This window comes from Oryx dammah, unplaced genomic scaffold (assembly GCF_014754425.2).
Source record: "Oryx dammah isolate SB20612 unplaced genomic scaffold, SCBI_Odam_1.1 HiC_scaffold_8, whole genome shotgun sequence".
Classification (NCBI taxonomy): domain Eukaryota; kingdom Metazoa; phylum Chordata; class Mammalia; order Artiodactyla; family Bovidae; genus Oryx; species Oryx dammah.
Genome location: NW_024070192.1, coordinates 48,307,135 through 48,332,915, shown reverse-complemented (window position 1 = coordinate 48,332,915; position 25,781 = coordinate 48,307,135). Strand labels below are relative to the sequence as shown.

The window sequence follows — 25,781 nt, the reverse complement described above, 5'->3', positions numbered from 1 at the left end:
CTCCCGAGCGACCGCTCCGCCCCAGGGAGAGGGCGGCGGGGCGCAGCGAGCGTGCGCGCGGCCCGCCCCGGCGCGGGCGGAGGAGAGAAGGAGGGGCGCGCGCGGCGGCCAGCCCGCAGACGCCGGGAGCCGCGCAGCAGAGAAGAACGCTGGCCGCGAGCCTGGGCGAGCCGGTACGGGGCCCGCGGGCTCGGGCGGGGGGCGGCGGGCAGGCGGGACTTGGCGCCGACCGGGCCCCGGGGCCTCTAGCCGGAGCGGACAGCTATGGGCCCGCGGGAGCCGGGTCTCCAGAAACTTTGTGCCGGCGTCCCCCACCTGCTCCCGGGCGCTTCTCGCATCTTCTGGTCGGCGGGGAGAGGAGAGGCCCGGCGACCTCCGCCGCGACCCCTCCTTCCCGCCCGGCCCCGCCCCGCGGGCGCGCGGGGCGCCCCCCCCCCCGCCCACTCCGGCTGCCCACCCGGGCTGCTGTCCTGCTGCGGCGGCGCCTGGGCCCGGGTCCCGGCCCTCGGCTCCTCGCGAGCATCCTCTCTGCTCCCCTCCCCCTCCCTGACCCCTCTGCTCCCCGGTCCAGCCATGGCCTCTCTCTGCCTCCTAGCCCCGCCGCCACCGTTCGCCCGCTCCGAGCCTCGGGAGCGTCGGCGGCTTCTTGCCTCTTCCGAAGGTTTCTGGTGCATTGATAGAAGCAACTTGACTTTCAGCAATGCCAAGTATTCAACTTGAGGGTTTCTCTACGGTGGTGGATTGGTGTGCACAGTGCCAACGTTATCTTTTTATTTCTCTTAAGTACCCTTGCTCCAAAGCGAAGTTGAGTTCTTGTTTGTGTGCGAGAGGAGTTAGTTGCATGCTGTCTGTAGCTGCCTTCTCTGGACTGTATAACTATATTTTATTTAGGTGGATGTTGCCAGTGGTACCAGATAGTGTTATGGTAACTTGGCATCCCAGAGGCAAGGGAAAGAGGTGTGACTTTAAAATGCAGTTCTACTGTGTAGGGATTTTTTTTTTTTTTAAGTACCGTGTTCTTTTCATCCAGGAAGACCTCAGGGCATTTAGCATGTGTTAACTAGCTGTTCTTAGTTTTATGAGAGAGGTAGGTAAAGAGCAGTACCATCCTATTTCACAGATGTGAACATGGAGGCAAAAAGTCAAGTCCTGATTCTTTACTCATCTGAAAGGAATATAGACCAGAGCTCCTGGAATTCCTAGTCCATGAGGGATTCTTAGTCAGAAGTGTCATGGAATGTTGGAACTGACTCCCTGAGGTTGTACAGAGCAGTTAAAAGCCACAGAGGCTGGAACTGTCAGCATCTCCATGCTTGAGACTCAGCGGTGTCACAAAGTTAAGTGACACCATACAAGCCATAGCTGCTCTCCGTGTGTTCCCTGCTCTTTACAACCAGAGGAACAAAGGTGCTGTATTCTTTCCAAAGTTACCTGAACGTGTATGGAAGCTCCACTTTCTTGAGCTGCGTTTGGTGTTTCGTGATTGTTCCTTGTTGTGGACTCCTAAAGGCCTCCATTCTCGGGTTGTTAAAAATGTGGGGAAGGAGGCACCCCCTTAGAATGAATAGCTGCCTCTTCTTCTCTAGACACCCCTGAGCCTTCACACCAGAGACAGGCTGAGGCAGGGACCCTGACCTGGGTGGGGGCAGAGGGTTGCCTGGTGGAGATAGGAAGGTGCCCTGCACGGGCGGCTTGACACATGGGCCCTATTCTTGCCTCCAGCTCTGACTCATCTTCTGACGCTTGGGGGAGGAGAGGTAGGTGCTTGATATTTTTGGCTTTCCCCCCATAAAACGGGAGACAGTTTCCTTCATTCCAAGGCTTTTAAACATCAGTGTCCACCGTGTCTATGCTGAGTTCTCAGTTGAACTCTCTGACAATGGTTGAATGCAGGTATGATTTCTGCAGTATTCTTTAATACAATGGTACACGTGTATATTCTTATTATTAAAAAAAAAAAAAAAAACTGGCCAGGTGTGTCCAAGAAATCCTTTAAAACTTTAGCATTTTAAAATGTTGGTTCTTAAGGAGGAATCTGTGTTTGGTAGATTCTTTTGCAGTTGGGATTTTATTTTAAGGCAAGGTGGTTTACAAATACTTTTTCCCAATATCACAAGCATTAAACATACTATTTTAAAAAATTAAAACTTTACAGATAAAATTAAAACTTTCTTTTGAGCATCTGTCTCCAAAGTAATCACTGTGTATATTTTTATTGGTTTATGTGTGTTCTTTCAGACTTTGCTAAGCATTTTCTTGAATGTCTGTTTGTACAGAATGATTCTTTTTTCTGGTTTGTATAGTCTGAAAACCTCTAGCTTTTCTATTTTTTTCTTCTGAGTGACATTTTTACTAAGTTATTTTATTATTTTTAAGTATTAACTTTAAAATGTCCTGTTTATAGACACTTGGTTTCTGTCTAGAACAGGTAACTTTGTGCTTTTAGTCCAGCTGGTCATTAAGTTTTACTGACCCTGATAGCACTGGTAGTATTTGCTCCAGACAATAGGCAAATGATCCTTTCTTAACTTTAAGACAGTTAAATCATTAAGATCCTTGGTGCTTCTCTTGGTTGCAAAAGAAAACTTTGCCATTAAAAACAAAATCTCTTATATTTGTCTTTTCTTTGCTTGTGAGGAGGCGTAAAAGGCAGTGGAAGGCGAAGGGAGTTGCTGAAGCAACAGTCCTGGGTGTAAACTTAGCGAGAGTTTAAGATGATACCTTTAGTTATTTATGACAGCCTCACTGGGGTGAAGACAGAGAAAGGAAAGTGTTAACGTTTTCCGTGAAAACCATTCAAATCAGTAATTTCAGAAGATAGGTGAGCAAAACAAAATTCACATCAGAGTTTATGGGTTCCTGGCGGTTCAGTGGTTAGGACCCTGCAGTTTTGCTACTGAGTCCTGGGTCTAGTCCCTGATCAGGGAACTAAGATTTCACAAGTTGCTGGGCATGGCAAAAAAAAAAAAAAAGAGTTTATGGGTTTATGTGTTAGACATTTATTGAGACTTCTGCCATGTCAAAAGTTAAGTGCTGAATACTGGAGTAGAAGGCAAATAAGGTCACTGACCTCATGAAACTGACAGGCGGTAGTGATATTCCAAGCAGAAGGATTCTCTCCCCAGATTGGCCAGAATTTGTAAGGCTTCTGAATTCCTGAAATCCAACATTGTGTTTATTTAACCTTTCTTAAGTTGTGAATAGTAACACACAAAAGGGTATAAAACATAAATGGATAACTTAATTATTTTAAAGAAAACACAGCTGTAACCATCTTGCAGGTCAGGAAGCACGCTCTTTCCCAGTGACTACCTCTCTCCTCACCCTAGAGGTAACCTAGCCAGTACTAGCTTCCTTTTTGTGAAAATCATCCCCTTTCTTTTCGGTAGTTTTTACCACCTAAATATATGTATATTTTAATTAATTAATCTCATTTTTGGCTGCTCTGGGTCTTTGTTCCTGTGCACAGTCCTTCCTTGGTTGCGGTAAGTGGGGGCTGTGCTCTCGTTGCGTGGTGCAAGCTGTTTCTTGCGGCTTCTCTTGTTTCCAAACTTGGTCTCTAGGTACGCAGGCTTCAGCACTTGTGGCTCACGAGCTTAGTTGCCCTGAGGCGTGTAGGATCTTCCAGACCAGGGTTTGAACTCCTGTCCTGAGCATTGGCAGGTGGATTCTTAGCCACTGTACTGCTAGGGAGGTACTGTCACCTAAAGATTCATCTCTAAACAATATAGTCATTTTGCCTGGTTTTCATCTTTATGCAAGTAGAATCAAAGTAGATATTCTTGTAAATCCTTTTTTTGGGGGTGGCGGCCAGTGTCACATATATATATATATGTAAGTGTGTGTATATATACATTCATTTATGTATTTACACACGTATATGATTTTTTGGTTTAAATTCTTGCTGCATTACAGGTTTTTAAGATTCATCCATGTTGTTACCTGTGACTGTAATTATTGCATGAATATTGCACAGTTATCTATTTGAGTACTCCTGTGTCATAGATGCGTGTATCCTCAACTTTACTAGCTGAGGCCAATTTTCCAAAGTGGTTGTACCAATTTACATTCCTCCAGTGGTGTCAGCCTTGAATTTATAATCCACTGTGCTTGCTGTTTGACCACAATATGTTTGGATATTTCCTGAGTGAATGAATAAATGTCACAGAGGTGGTTTGATTTGATCCCTGGCCCTTCCTGTACCACTGTATTTTTATATACTTATGTTTAATTGTATGGTTTGAACTAACATAACACCCAGTGCCAGAGATGGTTTTCCACTCTATGGCTGAGAAGTATACAATAGAATTCTTCCAAAGATCTTTTTTTTCTTAGATAGATGTGTAGTTATATGGGATTTAAATATTGCAAAAGGAAGCATTAAAAATTAAAGTGTCTAGTACTCTTGCCTGGAGAATCCCAGGGACGGGGGAGCCTGGTGGGCTGCCGTCTACGGGGTTGCACCGAGTCAGACACGACTGAAGTGACGCAGCAGCAGCAGCAGGGTTTGGAAGGCTTACTGCTTGGGCCACGAGATGCCTTGCGGGGGTGAGGTGCGCCGTGCTGGAGAAGACTTGCTTGGTGCCAGGCCCTGAATGTGTAGGCTTAGTGTGTGACGTGTGCAGGAACCCAGGCTAGTCGTCGTGAAAATGCCGTCTGAGGGAGGGTTGGTACTCACATGCTTGTGTACACGTGCTGATCCCAAGAGGCACCAGCGCAGGAATTCCCTGGCAATACCAAAGGAACCACAGCTTCTGTGCTATGAGGAGAAATGCTTTCAAAGTCTTTGAAATGTCTGTTTCTCCAGGTCTCCCTTCGTACCGGATGGTAGAGGTAGTTCACAACTGGGGTTGATAGTTCCTGCTCTCTGAGTAACCAGTTGCCGGGTTAACTTGAATCGCTTGTGTTTGGTGTTGCTAGCTGGATTTAAAACCGGTGTATGTGTGTGTGAGAGAGAGAGAGAAGAAGAGAGAAAGAGAGAGGGAGAGAGGATAGGGAGGTCATGGCAGGACAATTATTAAATTATTAAGCCCAGATGTGTGTTGAGCATCTCGTGTACCTGGTATTATCTGCTAACAGTCTGTTTATATCCTAGGGGCAGAGTTAGAGTTCTGTAGGTTCAGAAAACACCCTTTAACTGTCACCATGAAATTAACTGATAAACTAGCATCTGAAAAAAAAAAAATGAAAACAGGGCTTCCCCGATAGCTCAGCAGTAAAGAATCCGCCTGCAGTGCAGGAGACCTGGTTCGATCCCTGGGTTGGGAAGATCCCCTGGAGAAGGAAATGGCAACCCACTCCAGCATTTTTCTGGGAAAATATCCCAGTCCATGGGGTCACAAAGAGTCAGACACAGCTGAGTGACTAAGCATACACATAGACACACAAAAGAATGTAAGATTTGTAATACTTTTTTATTTCTTCTGGAAGACATCTTGGAAAATGGCTAAGTTGGTCTATTTTCAGTCCTTACAAATTGTGCATACTTTTTCACTCGTTATACTAAATAAAGGGATCCCCCCCCCCGGCAGATTCTCTATAAAATAACCATAATTTAAAAAAACTACTTATATATAAATTAGAATTTTTTGAGAAAAGATACCCATGGGAGGAAGATGAAAAGTAGAGTCAGAACCTCTTAGTCTTAGTGATGGGGGAGATATTTGTGTTTTTTGATATCCTTTTCCAAAGGATATAATTTACAGAGGAACTGCATTCTCCCCCTGTTGCAGGGAGGAGGAGGAGCTCTGGTGCCGAGCTCATGGCCCTGCCTGCTCACCGCCTCATTTCCCATTCTTACCCTTCTGTTGACAGAGAGTGACTTCCCATCCAGTTTGGTCAGCTTTCTGCTACCATCCGGAGGTCTCCGTGGACAGAGGGGCCCTTTTGAAATTCATATGCAGCTGCAGCTGCTGGGCCCACTGGTGGCTTGTCCCAGAACAGTTCCATCGTCAGTGGACCATGGCAGGTCTTTTTGACTCTTTAGGCCTTTGAGGTTGTGGAGTGGCAGGAAAAGACTCTTTAACAAGAGGGTGTTGGCTTCTGTTGACTAGTAAACAGTGATGTAGCGGATAGAGGACCACTGGAGCCTTCCAGCCAACAGCCCAGGGAGTCTCGTGCAGGATTCTCATGCAGGGTCCTTAGGGCCACTTGGAAAATTATTTCTCTGCCATCTACTATGATGGCTTTATACCATAATTTCAGGGGTAGGCAGTTTTTTTCCTATGAAGGGTCAGATAGTACATATTTTAGGCTCCTGGGTCATACAGTTTCTGTTGCAAGTATTTAACTTGCTGTTTTAAACGTAACTTGTGACGCAAAAGGCCATAGTTAATATGTAACAAATGAACATGGCTGTGCTCCAGTAAAAACTTGACTCATGAACACTGAAATTTTAATCTCATACACTTTTTGTGTTCCATGGAATGCTGTTCTTTTGAATTCTCTGTTAACTGTTTAGAAATGTATTAACCATTCTTAGCTCATGGGCGGTAGAGAGATGACTGACCAGACATGGCCCGCCTGCCACAGTTGGCCGGCCCCTGATTTGAACAAGAGTAGAGTTTAGGTTCAGGGGGCTTCCCAGGTGGCGCTGGTGGTAAAGAATCGGCCTGCCAGGAGATGCAAGAGTCGCAGTTTGGATCCCTGGGTTGGGAAGATGCCCTGGAGAAGGAGATGGCAACCCACTCCAGTGCTCCTGGGATAATCCCATGGACAGAGGAGCCTGGCAGGCTACAGTTCATGGGGTCGCAAAGAATCAGACACAACTGAGCAGGCACACAAAATGAGTTCATAGGCCAGTGGATTCTCATCTAGCATGTGACGGGGGAGCCTGCCGTCTATGGGATCGCACAGAATCGGACACGACTGAAGCGACTTAGCAGCAGCAGCAGCAGTAATTAGTAGTGTAATCTACAAAGAAGTATGTGTATTCTCTTTTTGTGTCAGACTATTCTTCCTTAGTTTTGGCTGCACAGGGTCTTCGTCGCTGTGTGTGGGCTTTCTCTAGTCTCAGCAGCTTCTCTTGTCGCCGAGCACAGGCTCTAGGGTGTGCAGGCTCGGGGGTTGTGGCGCTTGGGCTCTGTTGCTCCACGGCATGCCGCATCTTCCTGGATCAGGGATTGAGCCCATGTCTCCTGCACCGGCAGGAGGATTCTTTATCATGGAGCCACCAGGGAAGCCCAAGATTATTTTTTTACGAGACAGGTAAAGCCAAGGGAATAACTTCAGGATACTATGTTCTTTGACTCCTGTTTAACTAAAACTTTGATTTCTCCCTTTGCTCCAGGAAGGCTAAGATACACAGTTGCTCTCAGAATTCAGGAAGCCTGCTGTCCTTTGGCAGGGATATAGGGGTGTGTGTGGCATTATCGGGTTCCCTCCCTCCAGCTAATGCGAGACCTAACCTGGTTATCTTGTTCCGCTCAGAAACTCTCATAGATGCTGCTTCCCTAGTGGCTCAGCTGGTAAAGAATCCATCTGTAAGGCAGGAGACCTGGGTTCTTTCCCTGGGTTGGGAAGATCCCCTGGAGAAGGGAAAGGCTACCCACTCCAGTATTCTGGCCTGGAGAATCCCATGAACTATACAGTCCATGGGTTGCAAAGAGTCGGACACGACTGAGCGACTTTCACTTTTGATTTATAAAGAAAAATGGGAGGTTAATTCATCAATAGTTTACAAATGAAGTTAATTTGGTATAAAAGTACTAAAAATGTGGAATTTGGCCAGGGGTATGAAAAAGAAATCCCTGTGGGGAGAAAGTCGAGGCTCACAGCTTGAGTTTTAAAGATGTTGATCTGTCCAGTGAGACGTCAAATGGTTAGATGATCAGAGTGCTCAACTCTCCACTCTTGAGGTCTTAGTCCTATGAAGTTTATTCTAATTTTTAAATTTATTTTTGTCTTCTTTAAATTAATAATGAACATCTAAGTACTGAGATCTTATTTGTGAATGGACCTGCGATATCACGATTCTGCTTTTCAAGGAATTTTGAGGCAAACTTATACTTACCTTGGGTTTAGTTGCTGATGTGTGGTTTTTTTCTTTTCTTTTTCTTTTTTTTTTAATACTGTGGGTCAGGCTTTCCTGATGGCTCAGACAGTAAAGAATCCACCTACAAAGCGGGAGACCTGGGTTGGGAAGATCCCCTGGAGGAGGGCATGGCAACCCACTCCAGTATTCTTGTCCAGAGAATCCCAATGGACTGAGGAGCCTGGAAGGCAAAGAGTCGGACACAACTGAGCGACTAAGCACAGCACAGCTGAATACTGTGGATCCGGATGTTCTTCCCTATGGAAATCAGAGTTTACCAGGAATCTGTGATTCATGCTAAAGTATTATTTGTACAGGCTGTGGCATAATTTGGTTTCCGCTTATTACCAAGCAAGCTTAAATGTGATTGTGGAAATATTGCACCCATTTTCTTGGTTCAAGTTGATCAGATTTTTCACACCCAAAGACCATCTCATACCACTTAGCGGTTTAGGCTATTTTAGACGAATATCCATATTATAGATAAGGCACAGTCAGACCAGCCTTCCATTCCATAATCTCTTTCTTTCTGTAGTTTTTGTTTTCCTCCCTGGTGAGATGTACATTTTGGTAGTCTTCAGATCAGTCAGTCTGTTGTGGGCAGATTGTATGACTCATCAACAAATGAGCCAGTCATGGAGAAGGGGTTCTGGCCCCAGTGGGGGTACTCACTTTCTGTGTAGAGTCTTGGCGTCCATTTACCTGATTCGTCATCTGGGAACCATGACAGCACAAGGATATTGATCCCGGAGAGGCTGAGCATGCTCGTGTGGCTTCAACAAAACAGGCGCTTGAGTTCGCCTCAGCAAGTCCTGTGGGACCGATAGAGGCAGATTAATGAGAACTGTGCTTCTCGCCCTTCAGTGTGTGTACAGCTTACCTGGGATCTTGTTAAGCTGCAGAATCGGATTCTGCAGGTGTGGGATGGGGCGCTAGATTCTGCATTCAAGCTCCAGGTTGCTGGCTACTGGGCCCTGGACCACATTTTGTGAGCAGTGAGGGGCTATAGAGAAGGGCTGGTGTTCTTCATTTGGAATCTCCAAATAGGGAGACTTCTCGCAAAGCAGGAACGGAACGGCGCCTGCTTTAAATGGATTGGAGAAAAAGCATGATAGTGTAATCTCTGAGACAGTTGCCCGAGAATCAGCTCAGGTTTTCAGCACCACTGTTGTACTTTATCTTGACCCTGTGCCTTCTCTGCATTGCTGCAGCACCCACTGTTTGCACCACTCATTCGATTCACTTAATGTTAGTCTCTCTCTTATTGTTGCTCACCTGTTTTATATGTATATCTTGTGTCATCTCTTGAAGATGATAAAATCTTAGCACAGGGTGATGTCTCTTGTTACCTTATATCCCTGTTCTGGTGACTGTTGGTGCATAGCACACCATTCCAAAACTCAGTGGTGTAAAGTCATTTTTCTTTTGCTTACAGATCATGTAGGTCGAGGATTTGGACCTTATGTCGTAAGGACAACTTGCCTTTGCTCCACAGTGTCTGGAGGTGACTTGATGATTGGGAGCTAGGTTCACTGCAGTGTCTTTTCTTAAAAAAATATTTTCATTTATTTATTTGGCTGTGCTGGGTCTTAGTTGCAGCATGTGGGATCTAGTTTCCTGACCAGGGATGGAAGCCAGGCCCCCTGCACGGGGAGTGTGAACTCTCGGCCGCTAGACCTCCAGGAAGGTCCCGAGAACCACTGAAGTGTCTTGGTTCACATATTTAGTGGTTGATCCTGGCTGTCAGCTGGGACGTCTGCTAGGCTGCTGGCTGGAACTCCCACAAGCGACTTCTCCACACGGTGACTCTGGCTTCTTTGGGCTGCCTCACAGCGTGGCAGCTGGGTTCCAAGAGCACGTGCTTGGAGACCAAGGAGAGGTGTATGACCTGTTCATGATCTAGCCTCAGAAGCATCATCTCTACTGTACTGTTCTGGTTGGTCACATGGGATGCAGGGTGTTATTGTGGCCATTTTTGGCAAAGACATTCTGCCATAGTCCCCAACAGCAGTTGGAATAGTGTTGAACACGCGGCATGAACTCAGTAAATACTGTTGTGTGAATGAGCGACAAATATCTTAAACATCTAGGGGGATGAAGACCAGATTAAGAAACTCAGTTCCAAATGGGAACAGACTGCCCCTGGTAGTACCTGCCTACTTTCACCTTTTATAGGTAGTTATTTATAGTCTCTTCTCATTCTGTTTCCAACATGAGAATCTGTGAGTTTATCAGTGGAGCTAAACTTGTGAAGTCCGGGCGTCTCTGTCCCTGTCGGCATGCTTTTCTCCCTGCTCTCATCAAGTGGACTACTCCTGTCTTCCTTTGGACTGTGGTCTGTTCTCCACCCGGCAGCTGGCTAGTGTCTTACAATGATAAGCCTTTGTTAGGCTCAGTTCATGGGCTGGTTGGTGGTCCACAGGAGTATATCGAGATGTCAGCCAGGCCATGACAATGAGGACACAGGCAGTTAGTCGACAGCTACCCTCTAGGGGAACATCTGTGGCCAAACTATCAAAATGGTGATTCTCAGATCCCTTAGTTCTCTGTGTGTTAATGTATATCTGTCCTCTTCCCAGCCATTGCAGCAGTTAAATTATATGCCAGGAAAAGCAAAAACAACCCCTCCTCCAACTCTAAGATGTTTTAGCAAATTCGCTTTCCAAGTTTAGCTCTCCAGATAAGTGAGAACAATTTGTGACTATCTTTTATTTCGTTTTAACATGAATGCAGCTCAGTATTTGTTTTAATTTTATTTTCAATGTTTTATCAGAAAGTTTTTTTTTCCCCCTTAAATTTTGCCACACTGTGATTTTTATTTGTAAGAGTTAACTTCCCCCCGCAGTGGAACACATTTCTTTTATTTAATATTTTTTGAACATTTATATGGCTCCTCCAGGTCTTCATTATTGCACACGGGATCTTTATTTGTGGCATGCGAACTGTTAGCTGTGGCACGTGGGATCTAGATCCCCGAACAGGGATCAAACCCAGGCCCCCTGCATTGGGAGCACAGAGTCTTAGCCACTGGACCAGCAGGGAAGTCCCCCCAGGGGAACACATTTCTGATTTAATAATGAAATATAATGAGAAAAGTAGTATTTATTTACTTACAGCAATGTAGGCTAATGCCTCTATTTTGATAATTTTAAGGGTTTTTTTTTTAATAGACATTTAATGGAAGAAGAAAATGTGATTACATAGGCTTTTCATGTATTAAGAAAAATAAGAAGTATAGGCCTCCAGTATATATTACAAACCTCTGAAATTCCTAAAGGTAAAAATATCTTAGATCATTTTAAAGGGTCATCACTGGCACTACTGTGGCCATTTTTTCTGCTTATTCAAAAGAAGAAAAAGCTGTAGATAGAATTTCAGTTCTTTAAGTCCTGATTCTAGGGGTTTTCTTGTCGTGAATTTTTTTTTTTTTAAAGGTAGCTTCTGTGGCAGTGGGATGGGTCCTGTGAATAGACTGACTGCAGGTAGCCAGTCTGCACCTGCCGGGTTAGATCCTGGCGCCCACATCCCAGGAGCGCTCCAGTTGTTGTTAAAGCTTATGCTTTCCTGAGATTACAGGTCCCCTAGGTAGGCTCTAATGCTGCATTTTGTCTAACACTTAGATCTTTGATGTTCATTATTCAGAGACCAGCATCATCCCTGACATTTCTCATAACTTGTTAAAAAAAAACAACTCTCGGGTTGGTTTAGGACAGCTCCTCCTTTTTGTCCTTCACCTCACCCCCATTCTCCTGGCCCAGAAAGCATTGGTTCCCTCTCAGAAGTAAATGCAGCTGAGCGCTGTGAACGTCAGTGAGTGAGCTGAACACCATGGACAGCGGCGTGGACATTCCTTGGCGTTCTGTCTGGTCACCCTTGTCCCAGAGGCCCGGGCGCTGCAGTGGGAGCGGTGCTGTCACTCAGAGGGCACCTTGGAACCCCTGACCCCGCAAACCCAGTCAGTCTTTCACTCTCCCAGTAGATATCCTGTTTTCCCTGCAGACAGTCACTGATTGATTTTGGCACACCTGTGATGTCATGCCCATGTTCTCTTGTATTCATTTTGATCAGACTCTGCTAATCTTAGACGTGAAGCAGACTAGGGCTTCTTGCTCTGCCCTCCCGGGGCCTGCTCCTCGCGGTGGTCCCACCCTCTGCCATCAGGAGGGCTTTCTGGGACCTAGAGGCTGTACCGTCTGTGGCGCTGTCTCCGTCTTCTGGGCAGGAGGAGAAGCCGGAGCAGCTCAGCCTCTCTGGGTCAGTCTTTTCTCTGTGGAGCCTTTGATCTGCTTAGGCAGAGCTAAGGCCCCTCTCATGCACCGAAGGCACTGGTGGCTGGGGGCGCTGGAAGGGCGGGCGAGGAGGCCGCAGCCGCGCCCCGCGGGCACCGTGAAGCTGGCTGTGGGCTTGAGCCGGGAGCCCGGACACCTTGGGCCTCTTCTTGTGAAGAGCCCTGCGCCTTGCCCTCTCCCAGCTGAAATCCCTCGCCTTTTCCGAACCTTGTCTTTTCCGGTCTGTGAGAAGGGTTTGGGAGTCTCGGTCAGAGGAGCGTCTGTATACTTGTGCCCTCTGAGTGCTCTCTGGCAGAAGTTGTTTTTCTGAACCTTGGGCTCGGCTTTGGCAGTTTAAGCAGGCTTCTGGCACGAGACTGACAAGCAGCAGCAGGGAGGGAGCATCCTGTCTGTCTCACTTGGATTCTGCCCCAAGGATTCGCAATCTGCTTGCTTTTCCCTGCAGCACCAAGTACCCTCACTGCCCAGAGAAGGAGGAGTTAACTGAGTAAGCTAGGCTTTCAGCCCACCCATCCCTTACCCGTGGAAAGGTCCGCTGAAAAGGCCAGTGAGCCTGGGACCCCAGCCTCAGGAGGACAAGTGGCTTCCCAAACAGGGTAATTATTTGGGAGACCACAGGACATGAGTCCCTCTTAATTAGACAGTAACTGGATAACCTGGTTGGAAATTTGATTAGCATCTTCCACATTGAGGAAGGAGTTATCACCAGCAGCTCAAAAGCCTTACATGGTGTGTTTATTGCCGCGTGGTGACTTTGCTTTTTAAACTATTAGGATTCTGCCAGGAAGAGACTTGGAAGCGGCATGAGACTGCGCTCTGCTGCAGGACGGGCCGTTCTCCCAAAGTTCTGCCCGTTTCGCTGTACATCTAACCCTCACGTCCACACTCATTTCCTCACACAGCTGCTTCCTTGTTTGTCTTCTTGATGCGATTTCACCTACACATGACCCCTGTGTCACTGGTCAGCCGATGTGGGCCCCACATGAGGGGCGGTAAGCCTGAGAGAGGCAGCTCCCTTGTAGCGAGCAAGGCAGTTTCTGAGACACTGAGGGGTCAGCACCGGCACTCTGAGTGCCTGTCTGGAAGGGGAATCGGGGCAGCGCACCATGGCATCACCCCTGCAGGGGTGCTCCTTGTCCCCCGACCAGCAGCAGCAGCGTCACCTGGGAAACACCAGCTCCCGAGCCCCCTCTCCCAACCGCTGAGTCAGGACCTCTGGGGGCAGGGGTTGGCAGTCTGCTTCAACAAGCCTTCCAGGTGACTCTGGTGCTCACCAATGTGAGAACCACTGCAGTGGAGAGCTGCAGAACGTCCGGTCAGTTTCAGGAATACCACGTAACGATTCCATGTTTGTACATACTGCAGAATGGTCACCACGGTAAAGCCTGTCACCGTAGTTAACAAGGTTTTCTTGTGGCAAGAACTTCTAAGATTATTCTCTTAGCAGCTTGCAAATATGCAGTACAGCGCTGATGGTAGTCCCCATGCTATATATCACATCCCCGTGACTGCCTGTAAACCTGGAGGTGTGTATCTTTTAACCCTCCTCCTCCATTTAATCCCCACCTCTGAGAACCAGCAGTTGGTTCTCTGTAGCTTTGAGCTCTTTTTTCCTAAGAGTCCACGTGTAACTGCTGCTCTGCAACATTTGACTCACTTCACCTAGCATAATGCCCTCAGGATCCATCTGTGTTGTTCTCAATGGCAAGATCTCCTCTTTTTTATGGCTCATGAATATTCCATGGTGTTTGTATCTACACTGCGTTTTCTTTATCCATTCATCCATGCGTGGACACATTAGGTTGTTTCCATGTCTTGGCAGTGAACGTGGGGATGCATCTATCTTCTTGAGTTAGTGTTTTTATTTTTGTTGGATAAATACCCAGAAATGGAATTGCCAGCTCATGTGGTAATCCTATTTTTAACTTTTTAGGGACCCTCCATATGGTTTTCTATAGTGGTTGTACCAACTTGTATTTGCATAAACAGTGCACAGGGGTTCCTTTTTCTCCACATCCTTGCCTATACTTGTTATTTCTTGTCTTTTTGATAGTGAAGTGAGGTTTTGGTTTGTATTTCCCTATAATTAGTGATGTTGAATACCTTTTCATGTACCTGTTGACCATCTGTATTTCTTCTGTGGGAAAATGTCTATTCAACCCTCTGCCCGTTTAAAAAAATTTTTTTTTTCTATTGAATTGCATGCACTTTTTATATAGTTTGGATCTTAACCCCTTATTGGTCAAATCATTTGTAAATATTTTCTCCCATTCCATATGCTGCGTTTTGTTTGTTTAGTTTCCTTTGCTGTGCAAGAGCTTTTTACTTTGATGTTGTCCTCCCTGTTTACTTTTGCTTTTGTTGCCAGATCCAAAAATCACTCCTGAGACCAGTGTCAAGGGGCTTGCCTCCTAGGTTTTCTTCTCAGAGTCTTATGGTTCCATCCTTTTGCTGTTGTGGTGTGTCACACTGATTGATTTGCAGACGTTGTGCCACCCTTGAATTCCTGGGGTAAATTGCACCACATCTCTGTGTATGATCCTTTTAGTATATTCAGCAATATAGTTTGTTGGTATTTTGTCGAGTTTTCCATTAGGTTTATCAGAGATACTGGTCTGTAATTTTCTTGTGGTGTCCTTGTCTGGTTTTGGTATTAATGTTCTGCTGGCCTTGTAGGATGAGTGTGGAAATGTTTGCTCCTCATCTGTGTTTTAGAAGAGTTTGAGGATTGGTACATATTCTGTAAATGTTGGGTAGAATTCACCAGAAAAGCTGTCTGTATCTTAAATTTTCTTCATTGGTGGCATGGGATTGTGGGAGGTGGGGGTTGATTAGGGATTCAGTTGTCTTCCTGGTTATTGGTCTGTTCAGATTTTTTATTTCTTCATGATTCAGCCTAGGTGTATAATTACTCCTCTGTATTTCTGTTGTGTATCAGTTGTGAAATTTTTTCCTTCACGCCTGATTTTGAGTCCTTTGTGTGTGTGAGTCTAGCTAAAGATTTGCCAGTTTTGTTTATCTATTCAAGGAGTGACCTTTTAGTTTCATTGATCTTTTATATTGTCTTTTTAAAAATGTTGATTTGGTTGCTTTGGGGCTTAGTTGCAGCACCCGATCTTTGGTCTTCGTGGCCGCCTGCGAACTCTTGTTGCAGCCTGTGGGATCGAGTTCCCTGACCAGGGATCACACCTAAGCCCCCAGCAGCGGGAGCTCGAAGTCTCAGCCACTCAGCCACCAAGGAAGTCCTTCTTATCTTTCATAGACTGTGTTTCTTTTCACTCTGATCTTCGTTACTTCTTTCCTTTTACTAACTTGGGACTTTGTTCTTTTTCTGGTTCCTTGAAGCGTCGAGTTAGACTCTGAGAGCGTTTCTTGACGTGCAGGCGTTTGTCATTCTGAACTTCTCAGGACTGCTTTTGCTGCCTCCCTAAGTTTGGGTATGCTGTATTTCCACTTCCGTTTGTCACAGGCGTGCTTTGATTTCTCTTTTGTTTTCTTGTGACCCCTTGGTTGTTCAGTAGCATGTTGCTTAATCTCCACTTATTTGCGAGTTTTCCAGTTTTCTTCTTGTGATGATCTCTAGTTTCAGACTGGTGTGATGGGAAAAGATGCTTGATGTGATTTCAGTCTTAAGTTTATTAAGAGTTGCTTTGTGGCCTAAGTATATGATCTGTCTTGGAGATTGTTGCATGCGCACTTGACAAGAATATGTATTCCTTTGCTTTTGGATGAAATGTTCTGTATATATGTGTGACGGTTACCTGGTCTAACGTGTTTGTTTAAAACTGATGTGTCCTTACTGATATTCTGTCTGGATGATCTGTCCATTGATGAAAATGGAGTATAAAGTCCCGTATTATTGCATCACTGTCTCCTTCTCCCTTGAGGTCTGTTAATATTGATTTATATATTTAGATGCTCCTATATAGGGTGCAGAAATATTTACAAATGTTTTATCCTTTTGTTGACACCCCCCCTTATCATTATGTAATGCCCTTCGTTGTCTCTATTTTAAAGTCTATTTTGTCTAAGTATAGCTACCCCAGCTTTCTTTTGGTTTCCATTTGTATGGAATATCTTTTCCCATCTTCACTTTCAGTCTGTATATCCTTACATCAGAGGTAAGCAGCACGTCTTTTTTTTTTTTTTAATCCATTCAGCCACTTTCTGTCTTTTGACTGTAGAATTTAGTCCGTATACATTTAGAGTAATTATTGATGAGTATGTCCTTACTGCCATTTGGCTCGTTGCTTTCTGGCTATTCTGTAGTTCCTCTGTTCTCTTGCTGTCCTGCTTTGTGGTTTGCTGGTTTTATTTATTTATGGCCACACTGGGTCTTCATTGCTGCATAAGGGCTCTCTCTCGTTGTGGAGTAGGGGCTGCTCTTTAGTTGCAGCGTGCGGGCTCCCCATTGTGGTGGCCTCTCTTGTGGAGCACCAGCTCTAGGGTGCTCAGGCTTCAGTACCTGCAGTGCGTGGGCTCAGGAGTTGTGGCACACGGGCTTAGCTGGCCCGTGGCATGTGCAGTCTTCCTGGAGCGGGTTGAACCCATGTCCCCTGCATTGGCAGGTGGATTCTTAACCCCTGGACCACCAGGGAAGTCCTGATGGTTTTCTATGTAGTATGTTTAGATTCTTTTATTTCTCAGATCTTTTGTGAATCTCTCATGAATAGGTTTTTGCTTTATGATTACCGTGAGGGTTACACACAGCTTATCAACAGTCAAAGTTTCAGTCATTCTAAAACTCTACATTTTTACTCTATCCCCCACATTTTTTTTTTTGTTACATTTTACACCACTTTATCTTGTATATCCCTTAACTACTATATTTTTGCTAGTGTATTTTTTAACCTTCATACTGGCTTTATGAGTAACTCATCCATACTACCTTTACGTTTTATTTTTCTAAATTGTACTATATTTACCTCTACCAGTGAGATTTATATTTTCATACATTTTCCTACTACTACTTAGTGGGCTTTATTTTTCAGCTTAAGAAAGTTCCCTTAATTCTTGTAAGGCCGGTTTACTTTTTGCTAGTCTGGAAAGCCTGATCTTTAAATTCTGAATGACAGCTTTGCTGAGTGTTCTTGTCTGGAAGTGTTTTCTTTCACATCTTGACTCATCATGCCACTCCCTTCTGACCTGGAAAGTTTCTGCTGAAAACTTGCTGATAGTCTTCTGGTGGTGCCCTGTATGTACCTTAGCTGTTTTCTTCTGCTTTTATGAAAGTTTTCTCGTGTTTTCACTTTTAACAGTTTAATTATAATGTGTCTTGGTATGGGTCTCTTTGAAGTTGATTTGGAACTTTTCCAAACTTCCTGGATCTGAATGTGTTTTCATCCCTAGTCAGGGAAGTTTTCAGCACTTTTTCTTTCTTCTCATGCTGTGCTTATTTGCTTAGTCATGTCTGACTCTTTGCGACCCCATGGACTATGGCCCACCAGGCTCCTCTGTCCGTGCGGATTCTCCAGGCAAGAATACTGGAGTGGGTTGCCATACCCTTCTGCAGGGGATCTTTCCAACCCAGGGATTGAACCCAGGTCTCCGGCACTGCAGGCAGATTCTTTACTGTCTGAGCCACCAGGGAGGCCCTGTAAATGTTTGTCTGCTTGATGTTATCTCCCAAGTCCCTTAAGCAGTCTTCACTTTTTCCTCTTTTTTTACTGCTCTGTTGGTTTGAGTTTCACTGCCCTGTGTTTGAGTTCATTAATCCTTTTTACTGTCATCTGGTCTACTGTTGAACTCCTCGAGCGTATTTTTCAGTTAAATTATTGTATCCTTCAACTCTGTGACTTCTTTTTTCTTATATTTTCTCTTTGTTGAAGTTCACTCATTCTTCCCTCAAGTGAGCGTCAGTGTGACCATGATTTTGAACTCTTTAACAGGTAAGTCATTGGTCTCCATTTCAGTTAAGGACATCTTCTGAGGTTTTATCTTGTGCTTTCATTCGGAACATAGCCCTCTACTTCTTCATTTTCCTTACCTCTCTGCTGGTTTCTGTCCATTGGATAAAGCAGCCGCCTCTCCCGGTTCTGGAGGAGTGACTTTCTGGCTGTCTCTCAGATCTTCGTGATTGTCTGAGGGGCCCTGGCTTTAGTGGTTCCCGGTAGTCACAGGTGGACCCCAGACTGTCAGAGTTCTATCGGGAAAGGTCTCAGTCCCCAGCTTTTAAAGTGTAAATCCACAGGCTTGTGGGACCAGTAGCATTAAGCCCCACTGTCCACCAGAAACAGGTGATCTAGAGGTGTTCCCTGGGCTGCAGTCACAAAAGTTGGGGTACTAGATGAGTATACAAATTCCTTTCTAGAAGATACCAGAGAGTTGGAGTGAGACAGAGGGAGAACAAAAGATGGTGTCTGCCAACCTCTGTTCCCGTCGCCAGAGCATGCCGAAGCAGAAGCTCCCGGACAAGCAGATAGGCCTCTCACAGAAAGACTGAGAGTGTGTTGATACCCGTGTGGTGCCCCAGGGCTGGGAGCCAGCCCAGAACTGTGTTTGCCCCCAGAGGCAGGTGATCAAGAAGTGTCCCCTGGGTGGCAGCCCCAGAATCCAGGGCACCGCACACACGGGTGCTCTGGAACGCAGCAGAGGGAAAGTGCGAGGATGGTGCTCACCCTCTGAGGTCTTTGGGGAGGGCTGCGGTAGCCTGCCCCACAGGTTGAAAGCTGTAACTGTTGTTTAAAAACTATTTAAAAATGTTAAATATGCACATGTCATATGACCCAGCCCTTCCCTCCACAGGCTTCCCCGGTGGCTTGGCTGGGAAAGAATCTGCCTGCAACGCAGGAGACCCGGGTTCAGTCCCTGGGTTGGGAAGATCCTCTGGAGAAGGGAAAGGCCACCCATTCCAGTATTCTGGCCTGGAGAATTCCCCTGTATACAGTCCATGGGGTCGCAAAAAGCCTCGGACACGACTGAGCGACTTTCACTTTCCATTCCTAGGTAGTTAACCAGGAGAAAGGAAGGTGTGTATCCACACGAACACCTGTACGTTAATGTTTACATCAGCTTCACTTGTGCTAGTCTAAAACTAGCGTCAGTAGATGAACAAACTGTATCTGCACAGTGGAATACTACTCAGCAATAAAAGAAAGGAATGACTTATTAATAGACAGTTTCACAGGTGAATGTAAAAATAATTATGCTGAGTGAAAGCCAGACCAAACAGAAAAACCCTGTATTGAATGAGTCCACTGTATGTCTAGCAAACGTAAACTATAGTGACAGAAAGTGGATCAGTGGCTGCTTGGGAATGGGGCTGGAGGGTGAGGGAGGCATGAGTTATAAAGGAGCGTGAGGACGTTCTGGGCATGATGGATATGTTTATTATTTTGAGGTCATGGTGTCTTGAGTGTACGTGTGTCAAAACTCATCATTTTACATCAAATTATATGTCAGTTATAGCTCCACAGAGCTGTAAAAAAAAAAAAAAGAAACCAGAAACTTTAAGTGTAATGGTTACCTGGGAAAGGCAGAGAGACAAACAGGAGAAGAACAAACTCTTTTTCCCATTACACACATATTCTTTTCCATTATGCTTTATCACAGGATGCAGTTCCTTGTGCTAACTCAGCTCAGTTCAGTCGCTCTGTCGTGTCTGACTCTTTGTGACCCCATGAATTGCAGCACGCCAGGCCTCGCTGTCCATCACCAACTCCCGGAGTTCACTCAGACTCACGCCAATCAAGTCAGTGATGCCATCCAGCCATCTCATCCTCTCTTGTCCCCTTCTCCTCCTGCCCTCAATCCCTCCCAGCATCAGAGTCTTTTCCAATGAGTCAACTCTTCGCATGAGGTGGCCAAAGTACTGGAGCTTCAGCTTTAACATCATTCCTTCCAAAGAAATCCCAGGGCTGATCTTTAGAATGGACTGGTTGGATCTCCTTGCAGTCCAAGGGACTCTCAAGAGTCTTCTCCAACACCACAGTTCAAAAGCATCAATTCTTCGGTGCTCAGCCTTCTTCACAGTCCAACTCTCACATCCATACATGACCACAGGAAAAACCATAGCCTTGACTAGACGGACCTTAGTTGGCAAAGTAATGTCTCTGCTTTTGAATATGCTATCTAGGTTGGTCATAACTTTCCTTCCAAGGAGTAAGCGTCTTTTAATTTCATGGCTGCAGTCACCATCTGCAGTGATTTTGGTGCCCAAAAAAACAAAGTCTGACACTGTTTCCTCATCTATTTCCCATGAAGTGATGGGACTGGATGCCATGATCTTAGTTTTCTGAATGTTGAGCCTTAAGCCAACTTTTTCACTCTCCACTTTCACTTTCATCAAGAGGCTTTTTAGTTCCTCTTCACTTTCTGCCATAAGGGTGGTGTCATCTGCATATCTGAGGTTATTGATATTTCTCCCGGCAATCTTGATGCCAGCTTGTGTTTCTTCCAGCCCAGCGTTTCTCATGATGTACTCTGCATAGAAGTGAAATAAGCAGGGTGATAGCACGTTGTTTATCCATCCTGTATACAATATTGATAGTCTGCAACTGCTAATCCTAAACTCCCAGTCCTTCCCCTCCCCCACACCCCATCCTTTTGGACAAGTCTGTTCTCTGTATCTGAGTCTGTTTTGTAGACATATTTGTGTCCTATTTTAGATTTCACATATAAGTTATACCATATGGAATCTGTTTTTCTGACTTCACTTAGTATATTGATGTCTAGGCCCATGCACGTGGCTGCAGATGGCATTATTTTGTTCTTTTTTATGGTTGAGTAATAGTCCACTGTGTGTGTGTTTATCACATCTTTATCCGTCCAGCACTTTCGGTGGTTTCCATGTTTGAGCTGTTGTTAACAGTGCTGTGAACACTGGGGTGCATGTATCCTTTCAAGTTAGTTTTGTCTGGATGTCTGCCCAGGAGTGGGATTGCTGGAGTCAGGCATGACTTAGTGACTAGACCACATACCACATGGGAACTCTTGGGCTTCCCTGATGGCTCAGCAGGTAAAGAAGAGACACAGGAAAGATGGGTTTGATCCCTGGGTTGGGAAGATCCCCTGGAGGAGGAAATGGCAATCCCTTCCAGTATTGTTGCCTCAAAAACCCCATGGACAGAGGAGCCTGGCGGGCTCCAGCCTGTGGGGTCGCAGAGTCGGCCACGACTGTGCGGCCAAGCACAGGTGGTAACTATAGTTTTCGTGCTGAGGAGCCTCCACTCTGCTTTCCATCAGGATGGTACCAGCTGACGCTCCCCCAGCAGCGCAGCAGAGCTCCCTGTTCTCCACACCCCCTTCTGCATTTTTTATTTGTTAACTTAAATTAGGTACATTCTGACTGGTGTGAGGCAGCACCTCATGGTAGTTTTGCGTTTCTCTAATAATTAGCCATAAGCATCTTTTCATGGGCCTAACCCTAACCCATGTAGCCATAAGCATCTTTTCATTGGTCATCTGTATGCCTCTTGGCGTCTGGTATTAAGGTCTTCTGCCCTTTTTTGGTTGGTTTTGTTAAGAGCTGTACGAGCTGTTTATATATTTTGGAAATTGAGCCCTTGTCTGTTGCTTCATTTGCAGATATTTCCTCCCAGTCTGTAGGTTGTCTTCTTGTTTTGTTTATGGTTTCCCTTGCTGTGCAAAAGCTTGTAAGTTTGATTAGGTCCCATTTGATCATTTTTGCTTTTATTTCTATTGCCTTGGGAGACCGACCTAAGAAAACATTGGTACTATTTATGTCAGAGACTGTTTTCCCTATGTTCTAGGAGTTCTGTGGTGTCATGTCTTATATTTAGGTCTTTAAGCCATTTTGAGTTTATTTTTGAGTGTGGTATATTCTCACTTCACTGATTTGCATGTGACTGGGGGAGGATCACATTTTTAATAATGCTGATTGGTGCTCACATTGTTGCGTAAATGAGAGGGCCGACATGGACAAGGAAACAAAATGAAAGCCATTTCAGATTGCTCTCCACCACCAGCACCTCCTGGAGGTGACGTTCGTGGCCGAGGCCACCTCTGCAGTGCTGCTGCTTGTGGAGCTGGCTGGCTCCCTGCACCCGGCTCGGCCTGGCTGCTGGCACAGGGCAGAGAGTTCAGCTTCCTGAGCATTTCTTGCAGGCCCCATGAGCAGAGCCTTACATTTCAATATGCTGTCTCTCAATCCTCCTCTCAAAAATTCATCTTTACTATGGCCAAAAGTACACTTAACGACACACAACCCGTGGTGTGGAAAATCTTAACAAAAAGCTGAGACTTGGGTTGACGGTTTTCAAAATGTTTACCTGGTCTCAGCTGCAGCACAAGGGCATATGAACTCAGTTCTTTAAGGTGCCGCATGTGGGATCAAGTTCCCTGACCGGGAGCGAGCCCAGGCCCCCTGCATTGGCAGCCCGGTGTCTTAGCCACTGGACCACCAGGGAAGTCCCGGGTTGATCGATAGGTCTCACTGGCACATTCTTTAAATACATATGGAGATATATTTAACACGCTTTCCACTTCCTAGCTTTATTCCAGTCAAACCCAGTTTCATAGTAAAAAACCCAGGAGGATTTCTTTTGATCTTCCTGATTGACCACGTTCCCACCTCCTTGTCTTTCTACAGATCTGATTTGTATCCAGTCTGATCAGCAGTCTCTCACATAAGACTTTCCAGACCCAGGACTCCAGAGGAACCAGGCACCTCACAAGTGAGTAGCCTCAGCGCTGCCCCTGTCTGTGAAACGGGGATGCTCTTCTGACTGGAGCCACTCCGGGCAGCCCTCCGGGGCCCTGGCTGGGGGATACGCACACTTCTCAGGGTACAGACTGAAGTGGTGTGAAAGACGACATGGGCATTCTGTTAAACCTTATTTCCAGCACACATCTTAAGCCGGGGGGGCGACACATCTTGGAGGTTAGAAAAATCTTGGGCTGAGGAAAGTGTATTTGGCCACATCCAGGGTCAGGTCAGCTAACATGCTCATTAACTTAGACGAGTGAATTTTTGCTACCATGGCCTTGAAGTACCTGGGATTGTTTCCATGGAAATGTCATAGCACAGGTATTCAGATGTCACAAATAATAAATATGAGAGAGTTCACTCTTTTAAATTATAAAGAGCTAAGGAGAAGGCAGTGGCACCCCTACTCCAGTACTCTTGCCTGGAAAATCCCATGGATGGAGCCTGGTAGGCTGCAGTCCATGTGGTCGCTAAGAGTCGGACACGACTGAGCGACTTCCCTTTCACTTTTCACTTTCATGCATTGGAGAAGGAAATGGCAACCCACTCCAGTGTTCTTGCCTGGAGAATCCCAGGGACGGGGGAGCCTGGTGGGCTGCCATCTCTGGGGTCGCACAGAGTCAGACACGACTGGAGCGACTTAGCAGCAGCAGCAGCAGCAAGGTGACCATATGTTCCTGGCTTTTCTATAACTGATCCAATTCAGTATCTCTTTAGTTCACAAAGCCCATTCATTGGAATATAATACCTAAAGTGGTATCATTTTTACACCTTTGTAAGATCTCTATGTCTAGAGTTAGGCTTATGAAAATATGGCCATCATAGCCGTGGAGGTAGGCAGGAACATCTGAAAGAGCATGGCCTTAGGTGGGATCAGAAGTTCTGATCTCTTCCTAATTACCACTGAACATCCCTTGATAAGAGCAGGACCCTACAAGGCTGTTACTCAGGGATTAGCCGCACTTGTTTCTGTCTTTAACGTTCCCTAAAATAGGAAGACTTTCTCTTTAGTGCCTTTTTTAAAAAAAATCATCAGAGCGCTGAATTTTACATTGATTTTGCATGTTGGCATCTTTGATTACCTTTCCTGTTAATCAATGAAAATGTTTTGTCTCCATCCTGTGAAGAACACACAATTATAGAAAATAACCATCTCCAATCGTCTCACCTTCCCATTCCGCAGACACTGCAGAAGGCTGCAATGAATCAGTAGCATTTAGGGTACTGACGGATACCTGTATCTTGCAGGAAGGCGACTGTAACTTCCGATTCCTTGGTGGAAGAAAACAACACCCTCTGGTCTTGCTTCCAACGATGCAAGTGTGATTGCTGGCGTCTTCATGAGCTCCAGAGGTCACAGCACGCTCCCCCGGACTCTCATGGCCCCCCGGATGATTTCTGAGGGAGACCTAGGAGGCATTGCGCAGATTACCTCCTCGCTCTTCTTGGGCAGAGGCAGCGTAGCCTCCAACCGGCACCTCCTCCAGGCTCGCGGCATCACCTGCATTGTGAACGCTACCATCGAGATCCCCAATTTCAACTGGCCCCAGTTTGAATACGTTAAAGTGCCTCTGGCTGACATGCCTCATGCCCCCATTGGACTGTACTTTGACACCGTAGCTGACAAGATCCACAGCGTGAGCCGGAAACACGGGGCCACCCTGGTGCACTGTGCTGCGGGGGTCAGCCGCTCGGCCACGCTCTGCATTGCATACCTGATGAAATTTCACAACGTGTGCCTGCTGGAGGCCTACAACTGGGTGAAAGCCCGGAGGCCCGTCATCAGGCCCAACGTCGGCTTCTGGAGGCAGCTGATAGACTACGAGCGCCAGCTTTATGGGAAGTCGACAGTTAAAATGGTACAGACACCGTACGGCATAGTGCCAGACGTTTACGAGAAGGAGTCCCGCCACCTGATGCCTTACTGGGGAATCTGAGCCACCAGAGCCCACAGCAGCAGCCCCTCGAGCAGGGCCAGCATCTGCTACTCGCCGTCTGCTCCCCTCCTCACCTTTCTTTCCAAATGGTGGACAAATGCTCCTCCCTGAAGTGTTTGTTTTTTTTTAACACTGGGTGTTTTATTTTGAGAGAGAGGGAGGGGAGGGGAGGAAGACACAGGGAATGCTCACATTGCTACTAACATTTTTAAAACTAACATTTTGGAATAGTGTTTATGAAAATCTTGAACTGGCTTTTAAACAGTTTCAAGTTTCAACATTTTTAACAATTTCAACAGTTTAATAAACTGTTTGGTTCTGCTCTGTTCTCAACCCCATGCCTCTTGGCATCATGGGAGGAGCTCAGTGCAAAAATCACTTTGGACCCCCATTAACCCTTTAGATACAGGCTTTGCCCAGGCTGCCAACCAAACAAATGCTTAGGGAACAGATACCAGCATCAGTCTCCACTGGATCAGCCCTACTCTTTCCTTTCCTTCTATTATTTAGTGACTCTGTAAGTTTAAAAAAAAAAAAAGCCTTTATTATTTAGCTGTTAATTATAATGCAATCTGCTGCAAACACCCTCTTGGAATCAGTGTGCCCCAGGAGTATATTAGCATTATTTTTAATAAATACATCTGCTTAACATATTGGAATTTTTACTAATGAGAATTTCAGGGTATGCGTGTGTATGTGTGTGTGTTGATGGACAAAAGATAGCTCTTGAGTAACCATTAATGGTATGGCTCCCGTGAAAATTGTGAATGCTACTTAAAACAGACACCCCCTTGAGTCGTGTCAGCGTTTCGCATCCTTGCAGATGGGCGGTGTTGGCCTCACTCGCCATGCTGGGA

At 45.8% G+C, this 25,781-nt stretch overlaps 1 protein-coding gene across 2 annotated transcripts; it reads left to right on the top strand.

Annotated features, from left to right (window-relative positions):
• Window positions 1-47: 47 nt before the first annotated feature.
• Window positions 48-25,577, top strand: DUSP14 (dual specificity phosphatase 14). Of its 2 annotated transcripts, XM_040244107.1 has the most exons (4): window positions 48-173; window positions 1,121-1,407; window positions 22,871-22,955; window positions 24,236-25,577. In XM_040244107.1, exon 4 carries the CDS (start codon window positions 24,328-24,330, stop codon window positions 24,922-24,924), a length of 597 nt encoding a protein of 198 aa, XP_040100041.1. In that variant the 5' UTR covers window positions 48-173; window positions 1,121-1,407; window positions 22,871-22,955; window positions 24,236-24,327; the 3' UTR covers window positions 24,925-25,577. The 2 variants fall into 2 exon arrangements, with proteins under 2 accessions (XP_040100041.1, XP_040100040.1); XM_040244106.1 differs by lacking the exon at window positions 1,121-1,407 and having other exon boundaries at window positions 60-173.
• The last annotated feature ends 204 nt before the right edge of the window (window positions 25,578-25,781 follow it).

Excerpts from the sequence above, each read along its gene's own strand:
- DUSP14 (XM_040244107.1), top strand. The coding sequence starts at position 24,328 with ATGAGCTCCAGAGGTCACAGCACGCTCCCCCGGACTCTCATGGCCCCC.